The 11,822-nt window shown below is 34.2% G+C and overlaps 1 protein-coding gene across 2 annotated transcripts; it reads right to left on the bottom strand.

Annotated features, from left to right (window-relative positions):
- Nucleotides 1–388: 388 nt before the first annotated feature.
- Nucleotides 389–4,000, bottom strand: LOC143571495 (patatin-like protein 3). 2 transcript variants are annotated; one of them, XM_077056905.1, is made up of 5 exons: nt 3,647–4,000; nt 3,059–3,124; nt 1,461–1,754; nt 817–986; nt 389–715 (listed from the first exon to the last, which is right to left on the bottom strand). In XM_077056905.1, the coding sequence occupies exons 1-5, from the start codon at nt 3,803–3,805 to the stop codon at nt 631–633; spliced, it is 774 nt and encodes a 257-aa protein (XP_076913020.1). In that variant the 5' UTR covers nt 3,806–4,000; the 3' UTR covers nt 389–630. The 2 variants fall into 2 exon arrangements, with proteins under 2 accessions (XP_076913020.1, XP_076913021.1); XM_077056906.1 differs by lacking the exon at nt 3,059–3,124 and having other exon boundaries at nt 400–715; nt 3,647–3,978.
- Nucleotides 4,001–11,822: the final 7,822 nt, after the last annotated feature.

Here is an 11,822-nt window from a genome sequence, read left to right on the forward strand (position 1 = left end):
GCTTGTCTGCTTCAGGAAGCTACTTGGTGTTATGGAGTTTGAATCAACGGAGGGTGTTAAAAGTTAATACAAGACTCCTCATATACTCGTGTGTTTATTCCTATTTATTTGCTTATCGTTATTGAAGTTTTGAATAAGAGCCGTTTGTGGCCTTACCTATTCCTTAGGTAGAACCATTGTTTTATTTTAGGAGGCCTTAGGGTTCTTAAGTTGTATTCACTTTTTCTGATTTATTATTAATCAAAAACAAAGCTTTTGCTTCCTTTCAATTTTACTTATGTTGCAATAGTTCTGAAAATACCAAAACTCCCCTTAACAAGGTTTTTTTCTCTGCCCAAATATGGGGTTTTCCCCATTTTCAACTTTCTCATAAATTTTTTTTGTGCTCGTGACCATTTCATTTGTTTTTATAACACCTCAGGATAATATCTTAAAATTATTTCATTTACGCTTTATAACTCCTTGGGATAACATCTAAGAATTATTTAAGATAGTGGCAACATATAAACAACACACATTTTCGTAAAGCATAAAGCAGACAAGTCTCATAAGGCCCTCTTAGCCTTAGCTTTATCATTACATAATAAAGTGTGCTTGAAACCCTACATCCTTTATGCAATGATTACGTTTTCAATTGTCCGTTTGTGTGTCAACAAAGAAGCGTGGTGGTTTACCAGCACGAACACACTTTTCGTCAATAAGTTTCTTAGCAAATCTGTCAAAAGACAAGTATTTACGTTAAAATAGTGTTCCAACTAGAAATATATGTATTCTGAATTGTTAGGGTTCATCCAATACTGAGTTATAAAGACGTACTCTATGAGAACCTCCTCGTTAGTTTCTTTCCTATAGGGAACCAGTGTGCCATCTTCCAAGTTCACTGTCGAAACTCTTTTTTTTAATATGTTTTTACCGACTTCATCCAAATAACGCAAATTTTCCGGGGTTGCCACATCCAGTGAAGCTGTTCTTTCAAGCTCACTCTCCTGTGTTTCAATATAGAACAACAAATAATTAAAAGAAAATGACCAAAATGTTCATTTGACTGGTATGTGTAGACAAAATTCGATTTGACCAACCATTTCACATTACGTTCCTATCACTTTTTAATCATTACCCCATAAGATTTTTAATTAACTAGATTCTGTCAGTTGTGCAAATATATTATCGGAAGCTAAAACAATCTCGTTGGAAGCCAAAAATAAATCTCGTTTATCGGTTCTGTTTTTATATATATAAAAAAACACTAGTGGCCCGAGGGTATATGGCGCGTAACAAGGTGTGTTCGGTTAAAATTCCAATCTAACATAATGCTTAAAGAGTGATACTTTCGACGAGTTTTAAGAGGACATTATGAGAATTTGTTGGTCAAAAATATTTTATCAAAATCCACCAATCATGTGGAGCAATTAAATGATTGATTTCGATTAGTTCACAAAATAGCCAGTTCACACACAAACCTGGATACGTAGGTAATTTGTTTGGATACCAAGGCCTTTGAAAATAGCAGAAAGATGGAAATCAACCATATCAGTGCTAGCCTGAGTGAATATATCAACTAATGGAGTTGAGCCAGTACTAGCATTTAACCACCATCCAAAGAAGCCCCACTTTGAAGCCTTTTTTACTGTATATTTTGTTACGGGTTTGCATTCACCGGTTCCAATAGATATGACCAAATATCTTTGGTAGTCAATGGATTTAGGTTCGGCAACGTTTTGATGTTTGGCAATTTCCGACATTGCAATCAGAGTCTGCAGTTAAATAAAGAGAAAGAAAATATAAAAATAAAAAGAAAAATGAAAAACCTTATAAACGTATATGGGTTCCAAAGCCAGGCATATATATATATATATATATATATATATATACGTGTGTGTGTGTCAATAACCATCCGATGAAGGTCGAAGTAGTTGAAGATTCTTGGGAAAGCATGGAATAGGTAAAGGCTTCACCGAGGGAGGATACCCTAATGACGTCTATCAAGGGATCATCGACACATGATTCATAACAATTTTACTGAGGGATCACTAATAAGTATCATGACCTTAAAACAAACGTATGTTTTGCTAATACATCGCTGACGGCATATTCATTGATGGATTACCAATGATCTCCGACAACCACAACAATGATGGGTTTCCAATCATTTTAAAAAAAATAAAATAAAAGTACGAAAACTAATTGCAAGTTTAACAAAAATAATAATACAGTGTAGTTTATGGGGAAAAAATATATATAAAATATTCAACGATTATTGTTAAAGTAAATAGGTGTATTAGTTTTATTAATCTTAACTTGTCATCTTTTAGTCGATGCCAGGTCCAACTAACGCTAGCTGATAACGATTCCATATTTGATCATATTTGTTCCCAACGGTCTGTGACTAACAAAATCCTAACGTCGTTAGTTGCAGGTTACCAGAAAAACGCTTTTTGCTTGAAAACTCAAATATTTTTGCTGGAAAACTCTACATAAACACCACCACTATCAACTGACTCACCACCCACCACCGCTTGAGCACCACCAACCAATTCCAACGATGGTTCTAGAGTTCCAGCGACCTTCATAATTGGGCTTTTAATAGAAAAAAGTAACTAAAGGTCCGATCCAAGGTTACAAAGATGTCTGAGACGAAAATTTTGAGTTTTATGAAAAAGATGTGAGTTTTCTGGCAAAAAAATGTTTTTCCAGCGACCTACGACTAACGACATTAGAGTTTTATTAGGAACAAATATGATAAAAAGATTGTATTTTTATTAGGCAATTCGTTAGTTAATTAGAACCTGCCACGACCAAAGATAATAATTGGGATTATTAAACACTAATACATCAAGCAAATATAATAGCAATGATATCATCAACATCCATTAAAATTTATTTACTGTAGGTGATCCATCAATAGATTGATTAACTCGGTAATGAACGGATCTTTCATCAATATTTTTGGTTGGTTAAAAAGTACGTTTCTAGCAGTGTTCTCAAGTGATGGAATTGAATATATTTGTGAACCATAACCGACTACTATTTACCAAATTCAACGTCTACGTGTAATTACCGGGTTGTTTGCTGCCACACCACCATCAATGAGGTGAAATTCATACGTCGTTCCTCCTTCCTCTTTCTGAGAAACAAATTTATAAAATCTACATGATTATTATTACTGTAATATATATGTGTATGAGTGAGATTAAGAGACAATTGCTCTTTAGAATGAACTAAAAAACTAATAAATAAGTACTTTTAATTAAAAAAAAAAGAGTTTACAATGCTTTCTTCTTTCATCTTATATATGATATTGTTCCAAAATATATTAATATTACACATAAAAAAAACAAAAAAAGTCGATATAGTGGATATATGGAATAGTGTTGTATTACATATATAAAATAGTGTTGCATTACATATGCAATAGTGTGTATTGCGTATGTGCAATAATGTGTATATTACTTATATGCAATATTGTATATTGCATATGTTAATACAACAATATTACACGTACATAGACAATACATACTATTGTATATATGAAATACGACACTATTGTATATATGCACTGCATCAATTTATTTTTATTTTCTTTTTGATGAAGAGTAACAAAAACCGACTACTATTTACTAAATTCAGCGTCTTTATGTGTTATTACCGGATTGTTTGCTGCCACGCCACCATCAAGGAGGTGAAATTCGCATGTGTTTTCCTTAATCACTTCCCCTTCCTCTTGAGTGGTTTCAAAGTAATGTGGTGGAAGATAAGCCGGCGCTGCTGATGTTGCAATGCAAATATCTGACAAGTTGGCATTCATGTATGGTTTTTCCTTAAGCTGGCAACATGGAAAGATTGTTGCTTTAATTTCATGCAATCAGAAAACATAAATGCAAAAAAAGGTAGACCTATACACACACCATTGAATTACTATTTGCACGTCACTTGTACACAGCATATTATATGAGTTTTCACCAACTCATATGGTCCATATATGGCATATATATGAAATGACTAAGATTTAAAACAAGCTGGGTCCATATATGGCATATATATGAAATGACTAAGATTTAAACAAGCTGGCCAGTATAAGGCGTTATATGTGTACGTTCATATAACTTTATGACACTGATAATTATAACAATAGGTGTTGTGTTAAAAGTAATGCGTGGTGGTGTATGTATAGCATCATGGAAATTAGGGGGTGTTTGGTACAGAGAATGGAAAAGGAGAGAAAATAGAAATGGAAATGGAATTGTAGAGAAAGAGAATTGGTATGGAGAATGAGAATCATTTCTCTTGTTTGGTACACGAGAAAATAAACAGAGAACTCTTTCATACCCAACCCCACCTCCACCCAACCTGACACCACTCACCACCGCAGCCCCACCACCACAGCCCCACCACCACCAGCACCACCACCACAGCACCACCACCACCACCAGCCCCACCACCACCACAGCCCCACACCACCAGCACCACCACCACAGCCCTTTCTTCAACCACAGCCCACCACCACCGGCTGCCGCCACCAAATCCCCTTCTTCAACCACAGTACACAAGAAATTAAAAAGATTCAAATTTTTGGAACATAAGATATAGAAAAAGGAGGCTCAGATCTGTCATCACTGCCTCTTTAGAGATTTTTTGGTGGTGGTTGTGGTGGCGATGATGATGAATGGTAATCAGAAGCCACCTGCGACCACCGCCGATTTCCACCACCACTGTCACCCACCTGCGACCACAATCACCCGACCATCTGAAAACCCTAACCTACCACGAACCACCACTTGAAACCCTAATCTCCGTTCACCCGTACCACCTGCAACCTACAACCGGTTACCATCTCTGTGTTCACCACTGCGAACGGCGGAGACGGGGTGGTGGTTGCAGACTTGGAGACGAGGTGGCGGTTGCAGACTTGGAGACGAGGTGGCGGCCGGAGACGGGGTGGTGGCCAGAGACGAGGTGGTGACATGCTATGAGGAGGCTGCTGAGAAATGGATTTCTCTTTGTTTTAAAGAGAAATAAAATATTCTAGTTTTAGAGAAATAGAAAGAGAAATAGAAATGAAAAGTGGAAAACAAACAAAAGAAATATTTCTAATCCTTCATTTGATCCAAGTATTAGGCTAAAAAATTTGTTGGAAAGCAGAATATAAGGTGTCAAGAGGGAAGCACAAGAAGTGGGATAAACAAGGAGATGTTTATATCTTCTCATTTATTTTCCATAGTACTTTATGGGCTATTTGTTTCTTTTGAGTGGTTTCTTTTTTCATTTTAATAAAATTGGCCATTAAAAAAAAATTGTCTTATTATTTTTAAATCTTTTATTTTCTTTTTTTTTTAACTTTTTAAGTTTTCATAGTTATCTAGTTTTCAAACTGTTTAGTTTAAGTAGGCTTTATTATGTTTAGTTTGTTAGTTTTTGGTAATATTTTGATAAACCATAGAAACTTTAAGCTTGCTTATCTAATCTTCAGACTTAAGACATTTGATTTTAAGGTCAGACTAAACGTACCCCCCTGGTTGCTTGTCAATATCCCCTCCTTTGGAAAAACTAACTTTCATATTACTCCTTAAAATCATATAATTACCAAATTAGCACAAAAATAAGGATTCATATTATTTTTTTTACAAGTTGCGTTTGTTTTATGATTTCGAGTTTAGGGTTTCGGGTTTAGGGTTTGGTTTAGGGTTTAGGTTTTCAGGTTTAGGGTTTAGGGTTCGGGTTTAGGGTTTTCGAGTTTCGAGTTTAGGGTTAGGGTTTAGGTTTCGGGTTTAGGGTTTAAGGTGTTCGAGTTCCGGGTTTATTTTGTAAAAGATAAAGAGGTAAAATAAGGATATTATAAATATATATACTATTAAAATTTAAAAAAAGATATTATAAATATTTAAAATATTAATACTAAAAAAATAAATTAATAGTGATACTTGATAGTTTTTAATTTGATATATGTAGTGAAGATTATTAAGTGAAAAAAATGTTGTAAGAACTAATAATATAAATAATGTTAAGAGGTAATAATAATTTATCTAATAAGTTAAGGGGTGATGTATATTAGTAAAAATGGTGTAATGGAATATACGTTACAGCCTTGATTTTAAATTGTAATCATGTTCTCGACTAATTAGCATTTTGAAAATGTTCCCCACGTGCTTATGAATTTAACGAAGAACTTTATTAGAGAATATTAAATTAATGGTTAAATACGTATATATTATCTATCTATAATTTTAAAACATATATAAACAAAACCTTTCTAAATTCTCTCAAGCAATCAGATTGTTTTATTTTCAAATGAAGGTTTTACATGCATTTGATTCGAATTCATGAGTATGGGTCTCACCAAACCCATATAGCTCTTAACGGGTTATAACATCTCATTAAATTAAAACTTATCCATCAAATATTTAATATAAAAATCCTATAAAATATGGAGATACTAAAATTAATATCCGATTTTTTTTTTAAAAATAGATATATTTATAATTAATAAACAATTTTATCGTAAAAAAAAGCGGGTCATGGGTCTCACCAAATCCAGATAGTTTTAAAACCGGTTTATAACATCTTATTTATTTGTGAAACCCTTTTATCATCAAATCTTAAGTGTATTATTAACTATCTTACAATAAATAAAATTAAAATCCTAAAAAATATATAAATATTTATAAATGAATTTAAACAACCTCGTAATACGGGGGATAAAAACTAGTATATATATAAATAAAACATTTAAAATCTCTCTGGTTGCTTCCTACATTCTCTCAAGCCACCAGATTGCATGATTTGTAAATGAAGGCTTCTTATGCATTTGACTCTAATTCACGGGTATGGGTTTTACCAAACCCAGATAGTCCTTAAACGGGTTATAATATCTCATTAAATTAAAAATTAATCTCATCAAATATTTGATATGAAAAACCTATAAAATAGGGATATACTAAAAATTAATATCTATTTTTTTTAAAAAAAATATATATATTATTTATAATTAAGAAACAATTTTATAGTAAAAAAATAAGTGGATCATGGGTCTCACCAAACTTATATAGCTTTTAAACCGAGTTATAACATATCATTTATTTGTGAAACTCTTTCATTACAAATCTTAAGTATATTATTAACTCTCTTACAATAAATAAAATTAAAATCTAAAAACTATATATAAATATTAGAAACGACTAATATAAAACAACCCTGTAATACGAGGAGGAAATTAAAACTTTAAAACTAAAAACCTTGTTTCGCTTTTAATTTAACTTTAGAGACCACCATTAAGGCTATGCGCAGTGGAGGGGCTACAAATGAGAGCGAATTGTGACACGTGGCGCCCAGTCAGCAAGGGGTGGTAATTTGTTTTTGGGTGTAATGGTGTAGGGGCTACAAATTGGGCCCACAGTATCTTTTTTTATTATTTTTTTTTTATAATTAAACTAAACAAATAGAGTTAAGTGTCATTTTAGTACCTGTGTTTTGTTCAATTACGCAACTTTAGTACCATTTTTAAATTTATTGCAAATGGCTACCTCACATTTCAATGTCGAGCAGTGGAGGCGCTGAGTAGCAGCAAGATGTGAATGGGGTTCAAGATAAGGGTTTTTCTATGTGTTTGTGGTTAGGATTTCCATCACCGGTCGCCTGCATCAATTTTATTTGTTTGGGGTCAAAACCTTGGTTGGATAGATTGCAGGCGGGTTCTGATGGTTCCAGGCCTTTCGGCAACTGTGAAATCGTATGTCTTTTGTCAAATAGGCTTTCCGTCTCGTTTTCATTAATCAATTGACTCCTGCCTCGCTCAAGATCTTTCATTCCTGGTTGCTGTTTATTAACATCAATTTTATGTTTAATTTTCTGCAAGTTCAGGGTTGAAAGTGTGGTTGAAATTTGAGGTTTGTTGAGATCTATGATGGTGGAAATTGTGTGATAGAATGAGCTGGTTCATTCAGTTGAATTTCATCCTTTCATTTCATATTGAAAAAAACAGGGTGAGATTTTAGGAATAAGGGTGATAGTTTATTATTTTGTGAAGACGATGGCAGGGGATGGTGTTGAATTTTTTATTTTACATATTAAGTTTTTTACATCGATGGTTTGAGGCGGGGAAATCTTTTGTGTAGGAATTTTTTGGTTGCGGGAAGTATAAAAGGGAAGAATTTGATTAAAGAAACAGAAAAAATAAATAAAATAACAAAGTTACCAAAGTGCCCATGATTTAACGGATAAAAATAAACGGAGTTAGAAAAAAGTACCAAAATTGCAAGTTTTAGAAATGTGAGGTATTCATTTGCAATAAATTTAAAAATGATATTAAACTTGCGTAATTGAACAAACCACATGTACTAAAATGACACTTAACTCAAACAAATAAAAACCAAGAAAATTAAATAATGAAATAAAAATGTACTAAAATTAAAAAGAAATACTAAAAAATGCAAAACTAAAAAAAAATACATAACTAAAAATAAAAAAAAAATACATAACTAAAAAAAAAGAAACTAATATCCGTAATATTCGTGCATTTTTTCACGTCGTCGTTGATGCAATAATGCGGCCTCCTCGTGAAACCCCTCCGATTTGAGGAATTCGTAGTCTTCTTTCATTTGACGTAATTCCAACATCTGGGCCAGCTTTTCTTGGTGTTTGTTGATGCTCTAAGGTCGTTTCTTATTTTCGTGGCATTTGTTTCCAAACGACCGACCAACTCGTTTAATTGTCCGACGTCTTCAGTGGCCGCCGTATTGAATCGTGATGACGAACCTTCCCCTTATTTTTTCTCGATCTCCCGCGTGGTCGAGGCAACTCCTGTACTTCTTCGTCTTCGTCTAAATTAACCGTGTCATCCACGAAGAAACTACGAGCATCGGAGGGTGTGTTTGGTGTGCTCGGATTTGTCAACGACGATGTCTTCGAGTTTTTTGAAGGCTGGGATGAGTCAACTTGTTAGGAGACCGGAACGGTTGGTGCCCCGTTCCATTTCGTGCAACCGCGTAGTTTTTTCCAACAATTCAAATACTTGAACGGTTTCCCAGACCGCTCGAAAGTCGCTCAATGCTTGACTTATAATGTCGCCGTCGTTATGCCCGGCTACGCTAGCCGGGCCCCTGCAACCGATTAATTATCCCAGCAAATTTTTGACAATCGGCGTTAAGCCCCTTCCAGTGGGCTTGAACCGCTTCTTTTCCCCGGTTGTCTTCGGGTTTATCGGTTATCGCAAGCCAAGTTTCAAATACTTTCTTCCAAAACACCCGGTGGCTTGAAAGTTAGCTACAAATTAAAATTATTTGTCACAATTAGTATACATTTTAATAAACAATAAATACATTTTTAATAAATACTTAATATTAAAAAACTTACCGACGTCGGGATCCTCCGAAATAACGATCCAAGCCCTTGCGAGGGCCACCTCCAGCTCCTCGCTCCAATGCTTGTATGGATCACGTTGCGCCATCGGCTCCCCCGGTTGCTTCTTTTTGTGTTTACGGGTCGGCTTTTGGTTTGAACCGGAGGCCGGCGCCGTTTGCGTGTCCGGAACCGTCACCGGCTCCGACTCCGACTCCTGGTGGTGTAGACCCGAACGCCGGCATTAAGTTTTGGGGCATGAGATAGTTAGCGTACATGTTTACGTTCGGGTCGTGAAATTGAAACGGATAGCTCGATTGGTTTATCGGGTTCCATTGTAAGTTCACGTTCGGTTGGTTTTGCGAACCATGGAGTTGACCGAAAGGAGGGAATGAATGGTTCGGTTGGTTCAGGTTGTTTCTAGGATTCATTTTGCTAATTTTGTTGTAAGAATTTGGGTATAAATTGTGTATAGAATGGAGAAGAATGTGTATGTTTATATATATATATATTGTTTTAACTAATTAAACTTTTTTATTTTTACCGTTGTAAAACGCTCATAATAATATAATATTATTATTAAACCAATTCCGGCGACAAGAAACCCCCGCCCCACCCATATCGTCGGGGGGTGGGGGGGGGGGGTGTTCCCCCATCTTCTCACCAAAATCGCCCCAACCCACACCCCATTACAGATAACCTAATAGACTTGCAAATTCTTGGTACATATAATATGACCAAGTAACTTCAATATTAAAAGGTTGACAGTATTTCATGTCCTCATAAATTACGGATAAAATATATGGGTGTCAATTGTTTTGGTAACCGAGTTAAGTATGTGAACACAACTCACCCATATTCTATTTAATCGTGTCTTGATCGTGTCAGGCATACTTAAAGTTGGGTCGTGTTCGTTTCGTGTTTAGGTACTGGACTGTTGAACCTAACAAAGAATTGATTGCCAATAACCAAACAACTGATGGTCAAAAACATTAGTTGTTTTCCATTATGGTATTTTGTTTTCTATTACTCTAAGCTGCTGCCAATACAAACTGCTGACATCAAAGAACTTAATACTCAACAACTGATTTACACATTATGAAAGATTCAAACTGCTTAAGACAAACAATTGATGACTCAAACATCAGTTGTTAGAACAAAGATAAGTAGTTAACATAGGATCAATTGTTTGTATTTAGTTCATCAGTAATTTGTAACTGTTTTTGTTAGTAGTTACTATCACCTTTAGCTCATCAGTAGTTTTACATTTGTATAAAATGAAGATGAGAGTCTCATCTTAATTAACACTTTTCACGTCACAATACTCACCTGAATCGTGTACTTTCGTACTAGAAAATTCAATGTGAATAATAAGCTAAGGTTGAGGGGAGTAATAGATTGTAATCATTCGATTATAGTTAATGCATAGTTGTTCTTTCATATAAAACCTATTATTTAGCTCAAATGAATTATGTTGATTAACTTGTTAATTTCATAAACTAATTGAAGATGTAATTCAAAATGATTTCAATTAAAGTGATATTAATCCATTTAAAGAATTATATCAGTTGTTTACTGTTTCATTGATTGTGATTTGTGTTCAAGTAGCTTAGATTATTAGATCTACGATCCTAACATGGACCATGATAACGCTTATTCAGTCATTATGTAAATAAATATTACCAATGGCTTGTTAATAATTTAATCAACCACTAATTCAAACACAATTGAACTATTTATATCAAGCAAGTCATGATCATGTATTAATGTTTATTTATTAATAAACGGGTTGTTTTAGTCGATAAAAAGTTGTTTATTTTTGTGTCGTATTTATCATTTGGTGTAAATTCATGATAATGTAACAAAATTCTTCATGTTTTAAATTTACATCATTCATCAGGAGCAATGGTGTAATACTTATCAATATTTCGTGAAGCACGTTGCCTGTAGCAAACATCAAAATCATGAAAAGGGGAGAAGCCATTATTGGATGCTTTTTTTAAAGGTGGTGAAATCATAAGGAATGTAGCTAGTTGTCATATATATACTATGGAATTCTTCAGAATAATATGCGGCCTGAATTAATGTTCTTATACACAACCCTCAGGATGGTTTGACAAGGCGGACCTACGTTATCCGGAGGGGATTCCCGTTAACCCCCAAGTTTCGGAACTATAGTGTAACATTATATAGAAAAACTGGTGTGAATCCCGTTATAAAATATGGGTTGATCCCGTAAAAAAGAAACAAGTGGCATGGGTTATTAAGTATGAGGTCCTTTGTTCGATTCCCGTTTGTGACCATTGTTTTAAAGCTTTCTAATTTTTTGAATTCTGACTTTCTTTGTTACTTTGACTTTTTTTGTTTTGTTTTGTTTTTTTTAGATTTGTTGTCTAATTTGAATTTTATGTTTATTTGATTTCTTAGTTAGATTATTGTGTTCTTATATGTGTGTGTATGAGTGTATCTTCCTTAGATGTGTTTGGGTTTTT

Source organism: Bidens hawaiensis, unplaced genomic scaffold (genome assembly GCF_021521415.1).
Source record: "Bidens hawaiensis isolate Kalapana, Puna unplaced genomic scaffold, B.hawaiensis_p1.1 tig00025382_1, whole genome shotgun sequence".
NCBI lineage: Eukaryota > Viridiplantae > Streptophyta > Magnoliopsida > Asterales > Asteraceae > Bidens > Bidens hawaiensis.